This window comes from Anabrus simplex, chromosome 2 (assembly GCF_040414725.1).
Source record: "Anabrus simplex isolate iqAnaSimp1 chromosome 2, ASM4041472v1, whole genome shotgun sequence".
Lineage (NCBI taxonomy): Eukaryota > Metazoa > Arthropoda > Insecta > Orthoptera > Tettigoniidae > Anabrus > Anabrus simplex.
Window position 1 is genome coordinate 237,537,720 of NC_090266.1, and position 27,041 is coordinate 237,564,760.

Here is a 27,041-nt window from a genome sequence, read left to right on the forward strand (position 1 = left end):
TTCTAAGTGCCTGTGATCCTTGTAAAATATACAGGTTAAATGCACTTTTAACATAGACAAATTTCTTTATCCCGCGGTAGACATTATTATTATTATTATTATTATTATTATTATTATTATTATTATTATTATCGACAAACATTTCTGAATTCAACTGATATTTGAAATTAAGATATTCGCTACGACTATTTTACAATTATAGCTTTCCTAAATTTTCTCGCTTTGGACCATATCTCATAGAACATTAACACCAGATTTAAACGTCGCATTTTTACAGTTTCTTGGCGTGAAATTTTCAAACTAAAATTTTCACACGCTGACCAAAATTATAACACTTTTCGCCGGATAATTACAAATATCAACCCGACAATCATCTTGAAAAGTATGTTGGGACAGAACAAAAAAAATCTAACTACAACATAATACAAATATAGACAGACCTGCACATGGCGTCATTCCCAGTATTCTGGCTACATCGTCGCCAGCTGACCTCGTGCCTTTAGCCGTACATTTGCACAAATAACATCGTCATTTCCAACATATCACTCTTACAAACACTGCCTTTTTCACACGATATTAAATTACAACACAAATCACGCACTTTCCTCGTTATAATGTGTACCACGAACCTCTCTCGTTCTGCAGACAACTGCTACTGTCTGCTTTCGTCCCAGAGTTGTCTCTCTCTGTCTCCCACAAACACCAGGTGTTCAACAGATAACGAAATCAGGAACTACTCTGACTAACTTCCCAATTCTCTTACCCCTTTCAAACGCACATAAGGTGATACAGTAACATTTGCTGTGTACTTTAACAGACGCCTATACTTTCACAATTTGTCGGCAATAGTTCAGGAATTTTCTGTCACCTTCCCTTTCTAACCGACTGGGTGGACCTCAGCCACGAACATGTACTAAGTTGTTTGTAGATCAATCTGGTACAATTTTCTGCTGACGATGGGCGTAAGCTACCGCCGCTTCAAAAACCAGATCGACACTGAAAAATATGCAATGGGGGTTCCTCTTATAGTCTATAGGAGGGAAGCTACACACACTACTAAGCTTGATTGCGTAATCTGCTAATTTCGCGTCCAATAGACCGATTTTATGAGACTTGTCCCAGACTTCCGGACAGACCTGTAATTATTTTTTATGTTAATCTCAATTTTACCACACTCACAACAGGTGAAATAAATTATTTCTGCCCGGACGTTTCGCGCGTTGTCTTCATCCCTTGACCTTGGCACGTGGAGATAGTTCACTGATCTGACGCTGACTTGTACTTTGGCTTAACTGCATTTATAATTTACCCTGGGGGCTCTGTCTTCACGTAGGGTTTAAGAATAATTTAGATGATTTATTTCTTTATTTACTGTATTGCCAAAATCCCTCGTTAAGCAGAATTCCGTGAATGTAAAGAATTATCGGGCACTCGAAGTCCACCGAGGTGTCACGGTATTTCACGAGCCTGCCGCGGGTGAGATCCTTCCCACGCGACATCGAGGCTCTTAAGAGCGCAACATGGCTGCCCTCAAAAATAAAATTAGCTTGTTGGTTTGAAATAAATATTGAGAAAATAAAAAAAATTCTCATCGTGGAATTATGGGTTCAATATGACCATTGTATGGTAGCACCGTGCAAATGTGTGGAAAAGATAGTTGCCATGACTTATGTTTCATCCCTCGTACATTTCAAGAAACATGTTGTTACGAAATACCATAGTATGGGACGAGTTTGAAGCTGATTCATCCATACCAGAATTTGATCCGCTTAGTGTATCAGGAAGTGCACAAGACATAAGTGTAAGTCTTATTAGGGGCGTATGCGCCTGTAGCTTTGCTGAAAATAAAAGACTCTCAATGATCCAATTTGACAGTCCTGGGACCACATTAGCTCTGATCTGTGTGGTAGGAGTCTGTTCTGGGATAATTTTTCTTCCAACACGTCAATTTAGATGACCGTCTGGATTGTGCGGCCATTTAGAACCTGATCTACAAGCATTGTAGTGGTCATTTGACCACTGTTGACAACATTACGGTAGTACAAACGCGTCTTGTCCAACAACATGAACAGCCATCACACGATAGCATCACCGAGCCCATGGTAGGTCAGGATATTGTCTTCTAAGAGAGAGATTTAGTATTATAAATTAAGAATATCCTCGGCGTGGCATCTCGTTGCACCCTACCCAACATATACCATATCGGAAAGGAGGCTATTACGAGGCTTGAAGATTGACATTCCTCAAAAGTGAATCATATCTTATATCTGCCGTGGTACCTATGCTACTCATGCAGAATTAGATATAATTTGGCACATTTCTTCTTCAGTAGTGTATTTGAGACTCCCAATAATGGGTATTTTCAAGGAAAACGTTGATGTCTACTGTTATGTGCCTTGAAGTGATTCAGACTCGACGAATTGTAGGACGTTAAATATTAACACCCAGATCATATTCCGAAGGCAAATGGTAGTATAGACCGAATAGAATACATGAGCTAGACGATGTAATTGTGATGAAAAGGCAGAAAGAAAGGATTTGACCTAAATTTATAATGGGAGTAGACCTCTTTCATTCTCTGAAGGTTAGTTCTGAATAGTTAAATTGATAAAACGTAATGCTGAACATCAGCCTAATTTCTGTAGTAAATGTTATTTTAGTTAACTATGTGGAAAATAGTTCTTTTACCTTGGGTGTGAATATGTTGATGAAGAGACAATCTTCATCTCCAATCACACGTTCGTCGTCTGGATCAAATGTGAATTCATACTGCAGGCATAAGCTGCCATATCGCGTAGCATCCCAGACTCCAGGCCAAGGCTTTGTAGCAACAGGTTCCTGAAAATACACACAGTCCATAATTACCAGTGGTATTAACATCTAATGTAATTAACCTTGAAAGCCATACGTGATCAGAAAGAATAATGTCTTTACCATTTACCTATTATAATCAAAGTAATCTGAAGTCGCATTTACAGCGTATGATATACTACAGTTTCGTTCAATTCTTTCCAACAAGAGGAGATAAATTCAATCAATACCGACATGCATTTAGGGCAGTCGCCCAGGTGGCAGAATCCCTATCTGTTGTTTGCCTAGCCATTTCTTAAGTGATTTCAAAGAAATTGGAAATTTATTGAACATCTCCCTTGGTAAGTTATCCCAATCATTATTTGCCCCAATTTGTCCTCTTGAATTCCAACTTCATCTTCATATTGTGATCTTTCCTACTTTTAAAGACGCCACTCAAATATATTCGTCTACTAATGTCATTCCACGCCATCTCTTCGCTGACAGCTCGGAATATACCACTTAGTCGAGCAGCTCCCAAGTCTTCCCAGCCCAAACTTTGCAAAATTTTTGTAACGCTACTCTTTTGTCGGAAATCACCCAAAACAAATCGAACTGCTTTCCTTTGGATTTTTTTCAGTTCTTGAATCAGGTAATCCTGTTGATGGTCCCATACACTGGAACCATACTCTAGTTGGGGTCTTACCAGAGACTTATCATCCCTCTCCTTTATATCCCTACAACCCCTAAACATCCTCATAACCATGTGCAGAGATCTGTACCCTTTATTTACAATCCCATTTATGTGATTACCCCAATGAAGATATTTCATTATATTAACACCCTGATACTTACAATGGTCCCCAAAAGGAACTTTCACCCCATCAACGCAGTAATTAAAGCAGAGAGGACTTTTCCTATTTGTGAAACTCATAACCTGACTTTTATCACCCGTTTATCACCATACCATTGCCTGGTGTCCATCTCACAACATTATCAGGGTCACGTTGCAGTTGCTCACAATCTTATAACTTATTTATTACTCTGTACAGAATAACATCAACTGCAAAAAGCCTTACCTCTGGTTCCACTTCTTTACTCATATAATTTATATATATGTGTATATGTATATATAAGAAAACAAAATTACAATAATAATGCCCTGAGGATTTCCCCTCTTAATTATTACAGGGTCAGATAAAGCTTCGCCTACTCTAATTCTCTGAGATCTATTTTCTAGAAATATAGCAACCCATTCAGCCACTCTTTTGTCTAGTCCAATTACACTCATTTTTGCCAGTAGTCTCACATGGTCCACCCTATCAAATATTTTAGGCAGGTCAATTGCAATACAGTCCATTTAACCTCCTGAATCCAAGATATCTGCTATGTCTTGCTCGAATCCCACAAGTTGAGCTTCAGTGGAATAACCTTTCCTAAAACCGAACTGCCTTCTATTGAAACAATTATTAATTTCACAAACATGTCTAATATAATCAGAAAGAATGCCTTCCGAAAGCTTAAATGCAACGCACGTCAAACTTACTGGCCTGCATTTTTCAGCTTTATGTCTATCACCCTTCCTTTATACACAGGGGCTACTACAGCAAATCGCCATTCATTTGGTATTGAACCCGAGTGACTTAGGCCCATAAAATAATATATGGTACATTTATTGAAATACAGAAGTGTAATTGAAAATATTTCATCTGTGTCGAAATAGGAGCGAAGGAAGGACGACAGACTGGAGCCTGACGGATTAGCTCGACACACCAACATTTAGCTACTTCACAGCAGGGGATCTCATTAGTTGGCGAACAAGGAAATACAAGTCTACAAATAAGTCCTGGTCGGAAAGAGAAAGGGATAGTTTGACAAAGGAAGCTCGCTACGTGAGTAATGCACTGGGATATTTTTGGCAGGACGGAAATTCCGTGACGTCATGGAAAGCTACAGCGGCTGCGAGGACATTCGCTGGCCTAGGTTCGGGCAGGTGGAGATTTAAATCACGTGAAAGCTTGCCGGCCAATCGTAAAAATTTGATGGAAAACTCAGGGATACCATCTTAAGGAATGATGGATGAGATATTCTCGTAACTTCAAAAGTAATTAGTAATAAATTATTGTGAGTACACGGATCGATGTAATGAATTTATTAGATGTCACGCATGGAAAAATAATCAATAATTATTGGCAAATTAAATCATTTGAAGGCTGGATTTCTTGGAAACCAGACAGCTTGAATCTCATTGGCTGGACGAAGACCACGTTGTAAGGGACGCTTCCGAAGGCGCGAAATGTGAGGAGCTAAATCCACCCGTATCTCCTAAATCTGTGATCACCAGGAGTTCATATTTAATCCAGCAGATATGCTAGCGGAGTGGATTAATTTGATGTAAATTTTAACGTCCAATTCGGAGTGCAAGTACCGATATTAAAATTCCACCCCCTCCCTCAGGGGTATGACGTCAATGAATCCGCGGGAGAAAGCTTCATCCATATATACGGGACAAGGGATCCTCGCCAGCACACTTGAACTGAATCTCTGGAGCTGAACTGTCGGTTGCAGCTAACTTCGAATTCTACGGGCGTACAGTAACTCAACATTTAATGGCGCGAGCATCCGCCAGTGTTTGTAAAATGTGATCGCGCTCAAGCAACATGAACTGGAAATAGTTAACGTAGGACAGTGTTTGTCAGTTATAAATATAAGTGAAGTAAATTAATTGCACTGTAAGAGTGTAATATAAATTGTACCACAATAAGTACGTAAATAACCTACTGTGTGACGAACAGTACGTTAAGGGAATAGTAGCCTGTACTTTGCAATATCGAACCGCTATCATGAACACTTCAAGAGTGCCGTATGAAACGGGCGTATCGCGTCAGACGACATAAATCGCGACGCGCGTAAAATTTGACACCTCGTCGTACGTGTCCAGGTCCATTGTGCGGTAATTGGACGAAGATTAAAATAGTGTAAATATTAAATTTTTGGGTCTAGGATATTAATTTGTTGTTTAAAAGTTAAAGTATTCAGTGTTAACGTTGTCAATGGTGAGGGTTTGTGATAATTAAGGTATTAGTGTAAAATGGTAATGTGCCAGGAAATCTTTTGTGGAACTACGCCATCAAGAATGGAGGAGTAAAATGCAGAGAGGGGCCGAAAGGAGCCTCTCATCTGCAAAGCTGTAATGGAATACCGAGAAACTAAGATGAGTACATAATATATATAATATTTGGGAAATGTTAGCGTGATTGGGAAAAATGGGAATAATTTGATTATACTTGGTTACCTTCTGTAACAAGATGAGTCGCTTAACTACCCCATCCTAAATTTGTAGCACGGACAGTAGTAAATATAACAATGTAAATAATCGGGTCTTTTATGTATTCAGTTTGTTGGAGATATAAATTTGTATATATAGTGTAGTACGTTAAGTCATGCATGCATTCATATTTCTTTGTAGAATAATTTTCTTTCATTTGATTTTGGTTATTATAGTTAAATAGACCCGATATGTGCTTTTCTGTTTTGTCATTTTAACGAGCTATGTAATGACACTGAAGGAAAATCCAGCTTCGCCATACCAGTTGTGTTTTGTTGTGATTAGTATGTTCATATTTTCAAAGTGAAGTTGTTAAATTTGTGAGAAGCGATAATAATAATAATATTCCAAGTAAATCGTATCTGGGATTGATTAGTGCCAGAATAAATCGAAATTGTAAAAGGGGTTATGCGTTAAACATATTAAGAGTGGACTACCGTGTAACAGGCGAAAATTAATTTTTTAAATTAATAATAATAATAATAATGAATAAAAATAAAACTACTTTTTTTGAAGAAATTTTTTTTAATATAATTTGGAAATAATAATCATTCATGAGATATTGGAAATTTTTAGTGATCAATGCGTAATAATAAATTTAAGTGATCAGGTGTTGAGTTTGTCAGGAATCATTTAATGACGGGAGGTCGTTTTTAATTCGGAATTAAAGGGTGTGGTAATTTAACTTGATAAATTAATAATATTGAAATTTAAGATCGGTGCTAATAATCCGTACATGTTAATGAACGTGTGGTTTAAATTACGGTCCAATATATTGTTACGTATAAATGTCGTGTCTTAAATTTGCAATTCATTAGCCGGAACACGTAGGACTAATATTACGAAACCATGAGTGTCAAATTTTGGTAAATATAATTTCAAGATGTTACGATTATTTGTGGAGAACGAACTAAGGCGTAGATCAAAATGAGATAGAAAATGTTAAAGAATCTGCAGTCAGATAATAAAAGGTCGTACGATGTCAGAAGTGAATAAATAAGTCAGTTGATAATTCTGTGAGAAATAAATAAATCAAGGAATATTGAGATAGAAAAGGAAATTAATTCCGTACGAGAGACACTTAGGATATTGAAATGAGTGTAAAATGTACGGGCAGTGTCACAGAGAAATACTGAGTTACGTAGCGGGTAGAATTCGGACCCGTGACAGCATGTACGAAATAAATAGACTGCACAGCTATTCGTCGAGATACTACGGATCTAAGGATAATGAGAGTTCAGAGTCCACATAAATGATCGTATATTGTAATCATTGTAATGACGAGCGATGACAATCATGATGTCGTGATAATAATAATAAATATTGCAGATAAAGGATTGGACCGCTTTAATTAAATGAGCGTTGATAAGATGTTAAACGGGAATCTAAATGATAATATGCAACTGATAATAATAATAATAATAATAATGTAAGGACGATGTTAAATCATCGCGGTCAGCTTAATAATAAATGTCATAATAATAACAGTAATGATGCCGTTGGTTGATCAGTGAAATAATTATAATTGCGACCGATATCTTAATATATTTGGCGGAAGTGACCGGTTCATTAATAATAATAACCTCTTGAGTGACGTGAATAATAATAATAATAATAATAATAATAATAATAATAATAATAATAATAATAATAATTTCGAGGATGATAATTTCATGGATAAATGAATATTTCTGACGATAATTAATTAATTGGTGACAACATCCCTCGATTCGTATGTTTGAATAATAAGAATGATAAATATTAGTCATTTGTGGCCTCGTTATCGTACGGTTTCCGCACGGTATTTCCCACCGCTTCTCGTTATCTCATCTGTGGCAGTAGTCTACTGAGGCTACTTTGTAACATTTCAGATCATGTGTAAATAAAATGTAAATGCAAATTCATTGGTATGGCATCAGCTGGACATCGTAAGATAGGAACTGTCCGTGGAATCCATTTTTCGTAATTCACGAGAAACATTACCCAGTCCGAGTACCGGTCTCGGAAAAATGTATATAGCCGGAGTACGTCATCTTAGTTAAATCGAGAAGCCGACCGTAACATGGGTTATGCTCGGGCTCCCGATAGAAGGAAGCTATATCCTTGAACAACGGTTCGATTCAAATGGAATCGATCCGTAAATTATACCTCAAAATGTCATTTTATTTCAGAAGCAACCCAGCACGATATTGATACCACTTGCGGTATAGCAAGTGATTTGTTTATGTAACATGTGTGGGAATTTAAATATCGTTGCCAAATGTATCAAAGTTTTGTACGTCGGATGGCGTAATAAACTGCTCTTTCTGGCAATTATTTCAAAGGAAACCATTCTCATAATATTTTATTGTAGTTAGATGATGCCCTTTTTAAAGTTAACAGTCACTTCCTAGTCCTATCATGGAGTCCTTAAATTCAAGTTTACAATCGAGCCTTCCCCATTTTTAATTTTAAATTGCTCCGTTCATTCCTGTGTTCATTGATGCCGCTATATTTATATTTGATGACTTAAATAATGAACCGACACCCCTGAGATAAATGCTAGTCTGGGACTCGGGAGGTGGACGGGTGCAGTATAGCTCCCTTAAGCAAACAATAATCAAATAAGTACTTCAGATATGGTACTATATCCCAACCCATGGTCTTTAGTATATCCCCAGAAATCTTATCAATTCCAGCCGCTTTTCTAGTTTTCAAATTTTGTATCTTATTGTAAATGTCATTGTTATCATATGTAAATTGCAATACATCTTTAGCATTAGTCTCCTCCTCTATATGGACATTATCCTTGTAACCAACAATCTTTACATACTGCTGACCGAATACTTCTGCCTTTTGAAGATCGTCACATACACACTCCCTTTGTTCATTAATTATTCGTAGAATGTCCTTCTTGGAACCTGTTTCTGCCTTAATATATCTACACATACCCTTCCATTTATCACTAAAATTTGTATGACTGCCAATTATTCTTGCCATCATGTTATCCTAAGCTGCCTTCTTTGCTAGATTCAATTTCCTAGTAAGTTATTTTAATTTCTCCTTACTTCCACAACCATTTCTAACGCTATTTCTTGCCAATCTGCACCTCCTTCTTAGTCTCTTTCTTTATTATAATAAGGTGGGTCTTTACCATTTCTTACCACCTTCAAAGGTACAAACCTGTTTTCACATTCCTCAACAATTGCTTTAAACCCATCCCACGGTCTGTTTAAATTTTTATTTACCGTTTTCCACCGATCATAGTTATTTTTTAAAACTGCCCTATGCCCGCTTTATCAGCCATATGGTACTGCCTAATAGTCCTACTTTTAAGACCTTCCTTTCTAACACATTTATTTTTAACTACGACAAAAACAGCTTCATGATCACTAATACCATCTATTATTTCGGTTTCTCTATAGAGCTCGTCTGGTTTTACCAGCACCACATCCAGGATATTTTCCCTCTAGTTGGTTCCATCACTTTCTGAATCAGCTGTCCTTCCCATATTAGCTTATTTGCCATTTGTTGGTCATGCTTCCTGCCGTTCGCATTACCTTCCCAAATGACATTTGGTAAATTCAGATCTCCCGCTACAATCACATTCCTTCCTCTGTCGTTTCCCACATAGCTGATTATCTTATCAAATAATTCTGAATCCGTGTCAGCGCTATCCTTTCCTGGTCTGTACACTCCAAATATATCAAGTTGCCTTTTATCTTTAGAAATGAGCGTTACACCTAGAATTTCATGTTTCTCATTTTTAACTTTTTCGTAGCTTAAAAATTCTTCTTTCACCAGAATCAATACTCCCCCTCCCGCCATTCCTATCCTATCTCTACGATACACTCTCCAGTTCCGTGAGAAAATTTCTGCATCCATTATATCATTTCTCAGCCATGATTCAACTCCTATTACAATATCTAGTAAATATATATCTAGTAAATTGCTTAATTCTATTCCTTTCTTTACAAAGTGAAATGATAAACGAAAAAGTCAAATTAGATAACAGAGTTTGTGCTGTATATTACTTTTTACAGTTAGTCTAACGTCAAAAATCATATAAAATGCACATTATTTTCTCGACTCTAGACTGTAATTATCTAGTTTTCATCAGAGTGACCCGCTAATTCTGAAGAAGCCGAGAGATTTTGTTAAAATTATGAACGTTGACTGTTTTGATGATCTGAGCCATAACATTAGTTTTATCATTCTAGATTAAATATTATCATGCGAGAGAGAGAAAAGTTTTCTTAGTATTAAACTACAATAATCTTTTCAGAAACATAGAAGAGAAGGCTATGTTACTGTTGATGTTTATGACTCATTACATGGAACAAATCGACTACGCGTTTGATACTGTAACTCGCTGTCCTTATATTTTTTATATTTCTTCAATAATCAACGAAACTGGTTTCAAAATATGTAAACAATTACTACATTCTATCTTTATTGCTTGATAAGTTGAATATCATCCAAATTCGTACCAACCACACGAAGTTTTTTATTCAGTTCCTAAACATCAGCGCATTATCAAGGGAATCAGAATTTAAACTTCAATTTCTTCCAATTCCGAATAGTGGGTCAGCTTGGATACGATAGCAGAAGAATCTACACTTGTAAATTTGGCTATGTTTCCGTGGTTTCCCATTTTCACACCAGGCAAATGCCGGGGCTGTACCTTAATTAAGGCCACGGTCGCTTCCTTCCACTTCCTAGGCCTTTTCTATCCCATCGTCGCCATAAAACATATCTGTGTCGGTGCGACGTAAAACAAAATAGCAAAAAAAAATTTTTGGCTATGTTAATTGACGTAACTATTAAACGTCTGACTTCTTGTCAGAATGGTCAGCATACTGCGTTCGGTTCCCATCCTGAGGATTTTAACTGTGTATGGTTAATTTCTCAGGTTTGGTACCAGGTGTTCTTGTTCGTCTTAATATACTTTTCTTCAACCACACACAACACATCACATTGCCAGCCACCAGAGATAAAAGCGATAGTGAATACATCCCTCCATATAGGGTTATCGTAAGGAATGGAATCCGGCTGTAAAACTTGTCCAAACCAATGTCAAGTGGCAATCCTTAAGAAATGGAATATGGCAGGAAGAAGAAGAGTTTGCGTAACTATTGTGATTACCATCAGATCTGCTCTGGCTTAAACAGAGATACTGATACATTGCGGTGTAACATTCACGTTTCACCCTCATTTCCGTAACTATAGGATTAAAATCTTATTTTAGTCACCATAGTTCTTCCAACCATCGTCAGCAACTTTACATTCGCAAGAAAAAGCAACGTTTCCACTTACCTCTTCCACCAGATGTGTTGGATATCTCTCTTCGTTTCGAATGATGGAATCAGATTCATCTCATCGCATGGTTCACCATCTAAGCCAACTCTTAAGAGATTCGCTCAATGTGTGTCATTCCTTACGTGATCATGATTTCTTAGTTATGAATACCGTTCTGCTATTGTTCTACTATGTTGCGACAATAATCAGTTCAGTCACTTATACAGAGGTTATCAATATTTATGATAATATGCCCTTAAACTATTCCACGCTCGTTCGCATGCTACAGTGTACGGTGAAATAAAAGAATAGTCAGAAGGGTAAAATGGCGGATCCTGTCACAAGGGCTGATGCGCAAGGTGGTGGCCGCGGAGAACTACTTGCGCGAGATGGTGACCGCGGAGAACTACTTCTGATACTCTGAGGCAATGGCATGACGTCACCCGTTCCGCTTACCTTCACCCTGGGTACTTCTTCTTTTTTTTTTTTTTTTGCTAGTTCCTTTACGTCGCACCGACACAGATAGGTCTTATGGCGACGATGGGACAGGAAAGGGCTAGGAGTGGGAAGGAAGCGGCCGTGGCCTTAATTAAGGTACAGCCCCAGCATTTGCCTGGTGTGAAAATGGGAAACCACGGAAAACCATTTTCAGGGCTGCCGACAGTGGGGTTCGAACCTACTATCTCCCGAATACTGGTACTTTTTTCATAATTGTATGAGCTTGAATGAGTCCTCTCCCGGCCACATCTACCTAACGGGACGCCCTTCCCAACCTCAGTCCATGGTGGAGTGATGTAATTACCTTTTAACCATTAGAAGTGATTTTAAGCTAATAATCAGTTCTTCGACGATCGGTTGAGGAGATAATGGATATTTAAGTTAAGGGATTTGTTCACCCTCAACCTATTTTTTACTCTAAAGGTCATTAAAATTATCATCCACGACTTCATTTTAACGTTCGAGGTTATTTTTGCCCTGAAAGATTGAAACAAAACACCCAGGGATGACGATATACCGGATGAGTCCGCTGAACCTGACTTTTTCCCTTGTTAAGCATCCCAGCGAACGTCACTGGGGGCATGATGGTAGATTCTCCTTTGCCGTACACCAAGCAGCAGTCACCTTTAATCACCTACTACACTACCATCTTTTGCAAATAAAATCCTGTATGCGACAGGTATTTACATAACGCATCAAACTGTCATACGGTTATGTAATAAGTACGTGCCTATCATAAGCTTTCAGTAGGGTTTGAAATGAATGCTATAAGCCTAAGTGAAGGCATATTGATAGAAAACGTGTGTGCATTTGTGAATAAGCAGTAGTTGTCCATTTAGTACGCTTTCCCGCAAAATACTGGTTGAAGTCGCCGTGGTGCCATAGGTACAGTGGGATGATGCTAATACAACTGCACTTGGTAGGTGGATTCTAATCCCACTTGAGCCTGATAATTTTATTCGCATTTCGTACTTAATCCACAAAGCCAATATATCCTAATACCCTCGCGTCTTGGGTTATTTATTTATTTATTTATTTATTTATTTATTTATTTATTTATTTATTTATTTAAACAGTTTACCTCCTTGGTTTCCCATTTTCATACCAGGAAAATGCTGGGGCTGTACCTTAATCAAGGCCACGGCCACTTCCTTCCCATTCCTAGGCCTTTCCTGTCCCATCGTAGCCATAAGACCTATCTGTGTCAGTGAGACGTAAAGCAACTAGCAAAAAAAAAAACGTTTACCCTCCAGGGTTGGTTTTCATTCGGGCTCAGCGAGATATCCCACCTCTATCACCTCAAGGGAAGCGACCTGGAGCGTGAGACTTTGAATCGGGGATACAATTGGGGGAGGATCAGTACCTCGCCCAAGTGACCTCACCTGCTATGCTGAACAGGAGCCTTGTGGGGAAGGGGGGATGGAAAGATCGGAAGGGATACACAAGGAATAGGGAAGGAAGCGGCCGTGGCCTTGAGTTAGTTACCATCACGGCACTTGCCTGAAGAAGTGGGAAACCACGGAAAAACACTTCAAGAATGGCTGAGGTGGGAATCGATCACCCCTCTACTCAGTTGACCTCCCGAGGCTGAGTGGACCGCGTTCCAGACCTCGTACCACTTTTCAAATTTCGTGGCAGAGCCGAGAATCGAACCCGTGCTTCCGGGGGTTGCAGCTAATCACACTAACCAGTACACCAGAGACGCGGACTAGTTATTTACTTATTTTCGTACTGTTGCGATTGGTTGTCGTCTGTGTGGAAATATTTCGTGGTACAGTCTCTGTGCTTCCTGCGTTTTCTGTCTTGCGCACTGCTAGGCTACGCCAAGTGTTAGGCCAGTACACATTAAAGATGCATGCTATTGGTCGAATGTGGCACGTATGGCCTTGTATTTGATCCTCAAATCTTAAACGTGAAGAAAAATATTCAGCGCTCGTGCAATTCGAATCTACCTACATGCGGCACATACGTCAGCACATCTGTGCTTAGTTCATGGCACTATGGCAACACTTCCCAGGCGTTTCCCAGAAAGCGTACCGGATATCCATATACTTCCGCTTCTCTAATTCACTCATATTTCCTATCAGTACACCCTTATTTTAGCGTTAATTTCATGTTCTAGTTAACCTCATAACTGGGCATATTTGTCCGTGCCTATTCTAGCTGCGCTAACCGATTGCGCAGTCTGTGGTCAGTGGATGTTACTGTATCCAGTGCGCTGATGAGTGCATCTAATCTACTACTTTATATTGGCAAACAATTCGTGTTCAGTACCTTTGGGTTATCCCATCCGTGAGGCAGTGACGTGCAATGAACTCCATCTACCCCTGCAGCGCTGGGGTAAATAACTTTGTATTAACATGTTCTTATTATTCCTAAGAATGCTTTTCATAAAGTTTAAAAAACTGCGAACATCTAAGCCAAGCCAAATATAGCTGTCTCGACAATCCCCTCGCACTACCGCAGTTCAGCACTCTCCAGCGAGCTGGGTTTCCTTGCCGGCGCGAAAGAGAGCTACCCCAGCGAAATTTAAGTCGCTTGGTTGACGCATGCACTTGAAGCTGCTGTGCCCTGGGAGAGGGGCGGAGCTGTGGGCCCTCCCCCATAGCACTTTACGGCGACAAGGCAGCTAGCTTAGGTAAAGCACGTTAGTTTTAATACTTGACACGCAAAGTGTTCAGCGCTACACACTAGAGACTACAAGAATAATATCAAAATGTTAACAGTATAACCACTTGCACATCGTCTTGCTAAAAAAAAAAATAGAGCCAGTTTATGAAATCAATTGTAATATATAAGAATTTATTTTATTTTTGGATATCTGCATGTGTAAAGTTCTTTCGAGTAATTCATTGATGGCACATGTAGAGTATGTCTTCCGATAGCCGCAGATTTTTTTTTTTTTTTTTTTTTTTTTTTTTTTTTTTTTGCGTCGCACCGACACGGATAGGTCTTACGGCGACGATGGGAGAGGAAAGGCCTAGGAATTGGAAGGAAGCGGCCGTGGCCTTAATTAAGGTTCAGCCCCGGCATTTGCCTGGTGTGAAAATGGGAAACCACGGAAAACCATCTTCAGGGCTGTCGACAGTGGGGCTCGAACCCACTATCTCCCGATTACTGGATACTGCCCGCACATAAGCGACTGCAGCTATCGAGCTCGGTAGAAGAAAAATATTTAAGTTGCCCAGCATGAACACAGAGCTAAGAGCGAAGTAAAATAATGTTGTATTTGGTTGCCTGTAATGGTGGTATATAGTGAATTTTTGTAGTGTTCCTCTTTTTTTAAATTATATTTATCCGTGGCGTCGACCCCTGTAGATCTTTTGCCACTACTTTCACCATATGAAATGAATCTGCGTGTAAGATGAGTTGCGGAAGTGTAGAGTGTTGAATGTGAGGAAAGGAACATTAAGGACGACATAAACACCCAGGCCCCAGTGCAGGGATATTAATCATTTACAATTAAAAGTCCCTGACCCGGCCGGGAATCGAACCCAGGGCCGCCGGGTGACAGGCGGACGCGTTGCCCCCTAGTGTTTCTCTTAGATTATAGGTGAAGGTTTCACGACTTCCGTTGCATTCTTCGTTAATATAACGTGTGTTATACGTCGTGACGAATATTTTTCCTAGTTAGTCGTTGATGCAGGGGCTGCCTGGCCGAGGCGGTAAAGGCGGGCTCGGTTCGCCCGGATGGACGTGGGTTCGAGTCCCCGTCAGGAAGTCGTAAAATTTAAGAAACGAGGTGCACATGGCCCTGAGGTTCATTCAGCCTACACCAAAAATTAGTGCCAGGTTAATTCCTGGGGGCAAAGGCGCCTGGGCGTAGAACTAACCACTCTACCCCATCAAATGCCGAGGTTACAAATAGCGGAAGCCTTTACCTTCCACAACTCCAAGGGCCTTCATGGCCTGTACGGAGATGGCTTTGCTTTGCTTAAATGTAACGAAGGCTTTTCAGTCTGTCAAACACACAGCAAATACAATGTAAATTAAAACACTCTAAACATACAAAGAATGACATGTTTCGTTCTACAAGAACATCCTCAGATTCTATCAAATCACTTAAAAATAAGTGTTTTAATTTACATTGTATTTGCTGTGTGTTTGACAGACTGAAAAGCCTTTGCTACATTTAACTAAGTCAACACTGGAAAACATGGCTTCATTTTTAACAAATTTTAACAAATTGCTTTGCTTAGTCATTGATGCACGTACACTCAGTAAGCGAGTGAAAATATAAAACTTCGGCGATGGTAAAATAGGAGTTAAATTTTGCTGATTCGGTTTATGTTAGGCTTTTTAAATTAAAAACAAACAGTTAGTCCCAGTGTGTTCTTGTGAAAACCATGACTGTACTATCACGAAGCGTCACCGCGTGAAACTGTAAGTACATTGTTTATAATCTGCTATAGATTAAGTTATGATAGTCTCGTCACTACCGTGAATATCAATTTGGAAATTTGTGGGAGTGTGGGATTGAATTTTTTTTTTTACAACTTGCTTTATGTCGCACGGACTCGGACAGGTCTTATGGCGACGATGGGATAGGGAAGGCCTAGGAGTGGGAAGGAATCGGCCGTGGACTTAATTAAGGTACAGCCCCAGCATTTGTCTGGTGTGAAAATGGGAAACCACGGAAAAACATCTTCAGGGTTGCCGACAGTGGGGCTCGAACCCACTATCTCCCGGATATTGAAAATATTGAAAGACCTTTCTCAGGTAGACCTTTCCACGAAAAATGCAACCTTATAAAATGGTAATGTTGACTTCAGAGAGTGTAGAGGGGCTACGATTGCTTATATGTAAACAAAAACATTTTTGCAGCTGGGGTAACGAATGTGTTCACCGCACGCCACTGCACTGAGGAGTAATATTAAGCCACAATCCATGGCATGAGGCAACGGTAGGTCAAGGAACAAAGTGTTCCACGCCGTCCACCCTGGGACACATCAGGATGGTCCGATGTTGCATGTCTTTATTTCTTTGCAAGGCATTGCCGCACGATTGACCTTGTGGTTAATCCTTGAAGCTCATGATACGAACTATTTGGTTACAGTGAGTTTCGAAACGACCACCCAAACACAGACGTGGTATACCATCTCCGTACTTAATCCATTACACAACGTTGACTGTTGCCTCGAGCTTATCAGAAAGCGCACTTGGTGAAAAACTACTTCCCGCTTCACAAAGTCACACACGCTTTATATCAGTCTGCCATCGCTTTCAGTGTTAATGTCATATCCAATGTAAAACTTATAATTGGCACGTACATTTTACATAATTGTATGACAGTTTGATGCATTGTATAAACACCTGTCGCATGCAGGTTTTTGCAAAGATGTTGCTGTGATGACGCAGTGAAAATCCACAGCCTGTTTCCAGTCATTTGACCGGATCAGGGATGGAATGAATGAAGCCCCATCTAGCGGCGAGGATAGGAAATGTGCCGGCTGCCGAAGCCTGTCGCACTCCTCTGGGGCAATGAAAAATGACTGATAGATGGAATGTTAATGGAGAGTGTTGCTGGAGTGAAAGATGACAGGGAAAACTGGAGTACCCGCTTTGTCCAGCACAAATCTCACATGGAGTGACCGGGATTTGAACCACGGTACCCAGCTGTGAGAGGCCGGCGCGCTGCCGCCTGAGCCACGGAGGCTTCTTGTGATGACGCAGACATGTGCTTTAAAGGTGACTGTAGCTTGGTATACGGCAAGGGAGAATCAACCATCACACCAGTGACGTTCGTTGGGTTGCCTAACAACAAAGAAAGTAAGGCACAGCGGACTCACCCGGTATATAACCTGTTAGTGGATACTTCTTTTTTTTCTCAATTTTTTTTCTGTTTGCTTTAAGTCGCACCGACATAGATATGTCTTACGGCGACGATTCGAGAGGAAAGGCCTAGGAATTGGAAGGAAGCGGCCGTAGCCTTAATTAAGGTACAGCCCCAGCATTTGCCTGGTGTGAAAATGGGAAACCACGGAAAACCATCTTCAGGGCTGCCGACAGTGGGATTCGAACCCACTATCTCCCGGATGCGAGCTCACAGTTGCGCGTCCCTAACCGCACGGCCAACTCGCTCGGTCTTTCTCAATTATTAGCCTACCGTCCAGGGTTGGTTTTACCCTCGGAGTCAGCGATGGATCCCACATCTACCAGCTCAAGCGCCGTGTCCTCAATCAATCAGCCAATGAATCAACATTGATTTGAATTTAGGGAAGTCGACCAAGTGGCAGATTCCCTATCTTTTGATTTCCTAGCATTTTCTTAAATGTCTTGCAAAGAAATAGACATGCAACTGGAATTTTTCCGTTCTCGTATCAAGTAATCCTGATGAAACCATACTCTAGTTGGGGTCTTACTAGAGACTTATATGCTCTCCCCTTTACATCCTTACTATAACCCCTAAATATCCTCATAAATATGTGCAGAGATCCGTACCCTTTATTTACAATCCCATTATGTGAATACCCCAAACAAGTACTTTCCTTATATTAACACCTAGGTATGTACAGTGATCCCTAAAAGGACCTTTTACCCCATCAACGCAGTAATTATAACTGAGAGGACTTTTCCTATTAGTGAAACACACAGCCTGACTTTTTCCCCGTTTATCATCATACAGTTGTCTGCTGTCCATCTCACAACATTGCCGAGGTCGTTTAGCAGTTGTTCGCAATCTTGTAACTTAGTATTTATTGCTCTATACATAATAATATCATCCACAAAAAGCCTTATCTCTGATTCGAGTTCTTTACTCATATCATTTACATAAATAAGAAAACATAAAGGTCCAATAATACTGCCTTAAGGATTTCCCATCTTAATGGTTACAGGATCAGATAAAGTGACACCTACTCTAATTCTCTGAGTTCTATTTTCTAGAAATATAGCCATCCATTCAGTAACTCTTTTGTCTAGTCCAATAGCCCTCATTTTTGCCAGTGGTCTCCCATGATCTACCTTAAAATTTGCCTTAGATAGGTCAGTCGCGATACAGTCCATTTGATCCCCTGAATCCCAGATATCAGCTATATCCTGCTGCAATCCTACAAGTTGAGCTTCAGCGGAATAACATTTCATAAACCCGATCTGCCTTCTATCGAACCAGTCACTAATTTCTCAAACATGTCTAATACAATCAGAAGGAATTGTTTCCTGGAGTTTGAGATTTTGGATCCTGGGATACAACTGGGAAGTAGGACAAGTACCTCACCCATGCGGGCTCACAGGGGCCTTGTAGGGGAATGGGAAGATTGGAAGTTGCTAGACAAGGAAGAGGAAAGGAGCGACCCTTGCCTCAGTTAGGTACCATACCGGCAGTTTCCTGGAGGAGAAGTGGGTAACCACGGAAAACCACTTCGATGATGGCTGCGGTGCGAATGGAAACCCCTCTACTCAGTTGACCTCCCGAGGCTGAGTGGACCCCGTTCCAGGCACCGTACCACTTTTCAAAATTCGTGGCAGAGCCGAGAGTCGAACTACACAACAGAGGCGGACGAGGATAATTCTTGATCAATTTTAAGTTAAAAGTCCGTTTTCTAACTCAATCGGTTGAGGAGATATTGAATTTTTAGTTTAAGGTTTGTTTTCACCCCAACCTATTGTTTTACTCTAAAAGTCATTTAAATTATCATCCGAGACTTTTTTAACGTTAGAGGACATTTTTACCCAAAAACGTCGAAAAGAAACAGTCGAGGATTACTTGATGTGTATCACGTGCTAGAGGATAAGTTTTGATAAATGTTAAGCTAAACATCAATTTTCTAAGACGATTGAGGAGATAATTAATTTTTAACTTATTGTATGGTAGAAGTAGTAGCTCAGCTGCGGAGGCCCCGAACTCGTTCTCCAGAGTTAGGGCTCCTTAAATGTCATGCATTAGCATTAGTGCCTCTGCCTGTCCTCTAGATCTAGCTCATTATGAACCATGTTTGTCGACCATCTTCTTCTTCAGTAGACCTAACACACACCGGGCGATTTGGCTGTGCAGTCAGGGGCACGCGGCTGTGAGCTTGCATCCGGGAGATATTGGGTTCGAATCCCACTGTCGGCAGCGCTGAAAATGGTTTTCCGTGGTTTCCCATTTTCACACCAGGCAAATGTGAGGTACACCAGGCAGTACCTTAATAAAGGCCACGGCCGCTTCCTTCCAACTCCTAGGCCTTTCCTATCCCATCGTCGCCATAAGACCTATCTGTGTCGGTGCGACGTAAAGCAACTAGCAAAAAAAAAAAAAAAAAAAAAAAAAAAGACCTAACACAAGTCCGAGACCTCAAGGTACCTCTCCAGATGTAGCCCCTATCTGAGTAATGTATCGTCATTAGCCACTGTTCTGAGTTCCAAGTAGTAAGACTCCCGATAAAGTTTCAGTTACGCCACCTTCTCCATCAGCCCTCCAACACCCCAGCATCAAGTCAGAAGAGTTAACATCTTCTACCCAGCCAGGGACTGAAGCTATATTTACCAATTCAGAGAAGGTTAAACAACTAAAAGAATGGCAGACTCAGCTATATACCGAGCGAATTGGACAAGCAGTTAACATCGCGTAGCTGTCAGCTTGCATTCGGGAGATGGTGGGTACGATTCTCACCGTTGGCAGCTCTGAATATGGTTTTCCGTGGTTTCTCGTTTTTACACCAGGCAAATGCTGGAGCTATACCTTATGTAAGGCCACTGCCGTACCTTCCCAGTCCTACCTCTTTCCTATCTTCACGTCACCGGAAACCTTTGATGTGTTAGTGCGACTTTAAACCACTAGCTAAACCATCGTCGCCATAAGGCCTATCTGTGTCGGTGGGACGTAAAACAAATAGCATAGCAAAGTCACCTCCGTACAGGCCATGAAAGACCTTGGAGGAGTGGAAGGTAAAGGCTTCCAGCCATTGTTAACCTCGGCACGTGATGGGATAGAGTGGTTAGCTCTACGCCCGGCCGCCTTTGCCCCCAGGAATTAACCTGGTACTCATTTTTGGAGTAGGCTGAGTGAACCTCAGGGCCATGTGCACCTCCGGAAGTGGAAATCTCGTTTCTTAAATTTTACGACTTCCTGACGGGGATTCGAACCCACGTCCTCCCGGGTGAACCGAGCACGCCTTTACCGCCTCGGCCAGACAGCCCCTGTAAAACAAATAATAATAATAATAATAATAATAATAATAATAATAATAATAATAATAATAATAATAATAATAATAATAATAATAATAATAATAATGGCGTTACGTCCCACTGGCTACTTTTACGGTTTTTTAGAGACGTCGAGGTGGCAGTATTTTGTCCTGTAGGAGTTTTCTTTCTCGCCGGTAAGTCTATCGACACAAGATTGGCGTAGGCCTATTTGAGTACGTCCAAATTCCACCGGACTGGGTCAAGATCAAACGTAAAGATTTCAGGCCTAGGGGAGATTCGAAGCATGAAGTATGAGAGTTCAAGCGAAAACTTTGATAACGTAACTTCTGTTCAAGGACTGAGCGAAAGAACTGGTTCAAATTACCATTTACCAGAGGCTACTCATTAACTATGCTACGCGGAAAGCTATAATTACATAATTCCTTTTAAAACTTCCAGAAAACGAAATATTATTTTATTTATTTTTTCTCTTTTTTACAATTGGCTTTACGTCGCACAGAAACAGATAGGTATTATGGCGACGATGGGAGAGGGAAGGAAGCGGCCGTGGCCTTAATAATAAGGTACAGCTCCAGCTTTATTATTTCAAATTGTATGTGTAGTCCTATACCCGTCAGTAGTTGTTCCTTTTGGTCAACAATAGCCATTTAATAAATACATATCCAGAATAACTTCATTGTTCAGATTCCGCTAATAATAATAAGTTCGTGTGGCTATTTCTAGCCGAGTGCAGCCCTTGTAGGGCAGACCCTCCGATGAGGGTAGGCGGTATCTGCCATGTGAAGGTGACTGCGTGTTACTGTGGTGGAGGATAGTGTTATGTGTGGTGTAAGAGTTACAGGGATGTTGGGGACAGCACAAACACCCAGCCCCCGTGCCAATGGAATTAAACAATGAAGATCAAAATCCCCGACCCGGCCGGGAATCGAACCCGGGACCCTCTGAACCGAAGGCCAGTACGCTGACCATTCACCCAACGAGTCGATCAGATTCCGGTTAAAGTATATATGGCTTCACTTTCCCATTCGGATTCCATTGAAAACTAAAGGTTCGATGGCTGCTAATATAATGGTATAAAGTACTACAAAATGTAAGGCTTGCAGCACTGTTGTTACTGTTATTATTGTTGATTCATTTTAAACGTTAGACCTATGGCGGTCATTAGCCACTTGTACCTGAGTATGTTGTGTAACAACTTTCGTTGGTGGTACCTGCTCCAGTGAGTGAAGTTATAATTGCCTAGGCAAATGATTGTAAAAGACGGGATTGTACTACTGCAGCTCTAATAACTTACCTGGAGATGTAGGAGGGAAATCACGAAAAGCCATGTATTTCGAGAATGATCGACGATGAGATTCGAACTGTCACCTCACCTGTGGTTAGATACAAACTCCTCGTTATTATTATTGTTACGATGATGATTATTGCTTCATGTAAGTGGCTTGGGTTATCTTGATCACCTTCCTTCTGTATGTAGTGCGTGTGATTTTTTCTGATTCCTTGTATAATGATGTATGCATTCGCAATTAACTTCCGTGGGGGAAGGGCGTTCTCAGGAGAGGAGAACAATGGAAAATTACTTCAAGCAAGGAGAGAGATACTTGAAATAGTCTTACATTTATGTCAGCCTCGGTAATCGAATACGGACCTGCTGTACGGGAAGCTAATGTGTTAAATCCTAGACCATGTTGCCGGACATTGTAGTAGTAGTAGTAGTAGTAGTAGTAGTAGTAGTAGTTGCAGCTTAGCTGTCGGGTTTCCTTCAAGACAGCCAGGGTTCGATTCACGGTAGTTGGCTAAGTGATACAGATCGTGCAGCCGTAAGCTTGCATTTGGAAGGTCATAGATTCGAAAACCACCACCCGCAACCCTGATAATGGTTTCAAGTGGTTTACAATTTTCACTCCTGGCAAATGTTACGGCAGGAGCTTAATCGAGGCCGCGGCTGTTTACTCCCCAGGCCTAACCTTTCCTTATCTATAGAACCCCGAAAACCTTTGTTTGTTAGTGCGACTTTAAAACACTAACAGCGAGGCCCTACCGACCTCAGAAATGTCTGAGAAAAGCTGAAGTAATTATTATTATTATTATTATTATTATTATTATTATTATTATTATTATTATTATTATTATTATTATTATTATTGGTGGTGGTAGTAGTAGTAGTAGTAGTAGTAGTAGTAGTAGTAGTAGTAGTAGTTTAACGTCGCACTAACTCATAGAAGGTTTCCGGCGACACAAGGATGGGAAAGGTCAGCGGCCGTGGCCGTATGAATTAAAGGCCCAACATTTGCCTTGTATGATAGTAGGAAACTATGGAAAACGATCTTCAGGGCTGCTGACGTTGGAATTCGAACCCACCCTGACCTGAATTCCAGTTTACAGCTACGCGACGCTAACCGCATGGCGAACGCCCTCGGTAGTATTAATATAATAATAATAATAATAATAATAATAATAATAATAATAATAATAATAATAATAATATTGAAAAATGAAATGAAATGACGTATAACTTTTAGTGCCGGGAGTGTCCGAGGACATGTTCGGCTCGCCAGGTGCAGCTCTTTTGATTTGACTCCCGTAGGCGACCTGCGCGTCATGATGAGGATAAAATGATGATGAAGACGACACATACACCCATCCCCCATGCCAGAGAAATTACCCAATAATGGTTAAAATTACCGAACCTGCCGGGAACCGAACCCGGGACCCCTGTGACAAAAGGCCAGCACGATAACCATTTAGCCACGGAGCCGGTCATTATTATTATTATTATTATTATTATTATTATTATTATTATTATTATTATTACATGGACCCTGAGAACTGTCATCAATGTCGCTTTCTTCTTTGAAGCTTGGGAAACTTAGTTTGACAGACGGGCAGGAAACCACCTCTTGGTTTCGTTCATTACTGCTTCCAGTTTACTCAACTGCTCCGAGTTGCGCCGAAAGAAGTAGTTAAACGTTCAGGTACACTTTTACTGACGATTGATTGATTGATTGATTGATTGATTGATTGATTGATTGATTGATTGATTGATTGATTGATTGATTGATTGATTGATTGATTGATTGATTGATTGATTGATTGATTGATTGATTGATTGATTGATTGATTGATTGATTGATTGATTGATTGATTGGAAGAACAACTATTTATATCATGATAATAGTCTACATTATTGGCGTGGAGAATGATATGAGTTCATTAAGACTGTTGTTCTTGTTCTCGTTATTGCTTCATGTAAGTGGGTGGATGAAGCTTTATTGTCAACAGCCCTATGTTCGCATGCGTGAGAATCCAGTCTGATACCTGAGTGATTGTGGGATCTATAATTTCTTCCTCCGGACCTTTTCTCAATTTCTTGGAGTCAACACTACATAGGCCTATAGATTTGGCACTGTTTACGGCCGGATGCAATCTCTGATGTCAACCCCATGTGGAGAAGGGATGTATACAATATTTCGTGTCTTTGCGGCTGTTAGTAGTGGATGTGTTGTGTGTGTATGATAAAGGAGGCAAGCTTGTAGTTTCACGTGACAGTTCACATCCTGATCACAGTAATGGAACCTTCACTTTTACGTGAAATCCGAACCAGCTACTTGGCTTTTCGTTACAAAAATCTTACGTGCGTTGGCAAGGATTCGAACTACGGCCGCCTTGGTGAGCATCCAGTGGCAATGTCACGCGGCAATCACGCCCTTCAATATGTGTGCATTGAGACGAACACACACACCAAGCCCCAGCCTCCGAACCAGAGGAATTAACCAAACGTGGCTGAAAATCCTCGATCGGACCGGAAATCGAACCCGCGACTCTCTGAACTAAAGGCTGCTACACTGACCGTTCAGCTAAGGAGCTATATGTACTGAAATGTGTATTCGTAATCCATTGAATCAGCGGTGTAATGTAGTGGTACCGGCCGAGCTGGCCGTGTAGTTAGGGCGCGCAGTTGTGAGCTTGCATCCGGGAGATAGTGAGTTCGATCCCCACTGTCGGCAGCCCTGAAGATGGTTTTCCGTGGTTTCCTATTTTCACACCAAACAAATGCTGTGGCTTTACCTTAATTAAGGCAACAGCGGCTTCCTTCCTCTTCTTAGACCTTTCCTACCCCACCGTTGCCATAAGACCTATCTGTGTCGGTGCGACGTAAAGCAAATAGAAAAAGAAATGTAGTGGTAGTACTCCAGACTCATGACTTCTGGATCGAAGATCTACAAAATACAATATTACTTAAGAGTGCATAAACACGGGAAACCTGCATCAGTAGATTTACTGACAAGATAAATAAAATTGTATGAAGAATTTTCAACATTCCTACGTTTATGCAGTGGTTGAAGAAACGTTAGGTACATAAAAAATTAAAATAAATGAAGTGCCTGTGGTTTGTATGATGCGCGTCTCTCCGTCAGTGTTCCCTACTGTTCCGGGAGAAGAAAAATGCTAGGATGGCTGAGAGTGGCTTTTAAATGCTCTTCTATTTCCACTCTTGCGAACATATTCGAGACCCTTAAATCAGTCTTAAATTAGTGGTAGAACAAGTACCGAACCCGAGCCAAGCGGTCATGTAAGACTAGGGTCAGGATTGTGAGTTGTTTGTAATAAATTTTTCACAGTGAACGCGTGACCTGAGAATGAACGTGAAATACTGTCTACGAGGCATCACTACTTTTGTACATTAGGACGAAATAAAAAACAGAATTGATAAGTTCGGCAGCCCTGAAGATGGTTTTCCGTGGTTTCCTATTTTCACACCAGGCAAATGCTGGGGCTGTACCTTAATCAAGGCCACGGCCACTTCCTTCCAACTCCTACACCTTTCCTATCCCATCGTCGCCATAAGACCTATCTGTGTCGGTGCGACGTAAAGCCACTAGTTCGAATCCCGGCCAACGCACGTAAGATTTTTGTTACGAAAAGCCAAGTACCTGGTTCGGATTTCACGTAAAAGTGAAGGTTCCATTACTGTGATCAGGATGTCAACTTCTTTGCATAATATAAATACACTTACCTTAAAGCGATGTTTGCCGACAGGAGGCCGGGCATACGGAATACCTCGAAATGCTGAATAGGTCCTCCCTCCGACCGATTTCATGTATGTACCTCTGACTGCCCCATGTTCGACATGAGCCGTTGGCCCTTGAGAAGAAGCAACTCCACCAATAAAGAGACAAAGCGCACTGCAAATGAGAGTAAAGAGCATCTTGCCTCCTGCCTTGTGTACTGCTGCCGTAACACTGATCGCGACAGACCGAATTCTTTCTTATATGTGGGAGATAGCAGACTGGCGGAGATCCTGAGGGGCGTGACTCTAAGAGGCCAATCATTATAAATCGCCTTCGTTCCCAGCACAGGTGTAGGAGAGGCGCTACCATGGTGCTACAGCCCTGATAGTCCTTGGTCTACCAAGCGTTCGTTATTCGGCCCAAAGGCTTGCAGATTATGAGGTGACACGTGGTCAGCACGGGGAATCCTCTTGGTCATTATTCTCGGCTTCCTAGATTGGGCCCGCTTTCTCTCCATCAGATAGCTCCGCAATTGTTCTCGCGTAGGCTGAGTGGACCTCGAACAAATGCACAGATTCAAATAAACTGAACCTTAATCTGGCCGGGAATCGAATGCACTACTGGTAAGGGCTAGACTCGCTAACCCTAGACCTCGGGGCCAGTAATCCTGTGTAACAGGTGACAATACGTCAGTTTAGAGGACTGTCTTGCAATAAAATTGTTGCTTACGAACACTTTTCACACACGAACTCACTATTCCACAACGCACGTTTCTGTTCTCGGATGGGGTCAGTTCACTACAGAATATCCCATTACAGTACTTTGCTGTGATCACTCTACATCAGCTGCAGGAGTGTTAGTAGCTGTGAATAGTGATTGGAGAGTACATCTACAGTGCGTCCGCCTCTGTGGTGTAGTGGTTAGTGTGATTAGCTGCCATCCCCGGAGGACCGGGTTCGATTCTTTGCTCTGCCACGAAATTTCAAAAGTGGTACAAGGGCTGG

General features: G+C 40.9%; 1 protein-coding gene across 1 annotated transcript in view; it reads right to left on the reverse strand.

The window, feature by feature from the left end:
• The window catches only part of LOC136864020 (venom carboxylesterase-6), a 137,602-nt gene extending 111,320 nt beyond the window's left edge, over positions 1-26,282 (reverse strand). Inside the window, exons 1-2 of the mRNA XM_067140521.2 lie at positions 26,043-26,282; positions 2,689-2,838 (exon numbers count right to left, since the gene is read on the reverse strand). Of these exons, the coding sequence (XP_066996622.2) occupies positions 2,689-2,838; positions 26,043-26,234 (342 nt within the window). The 5' untranslated portion in view covers positions 26,235-26,282. The remainder of the gene's footprint in view (positions 1-2,688; positions 2,839-26,042) is intronic.
• Positions 26,283-27,041: the final 759 nt, after the last annotated feature.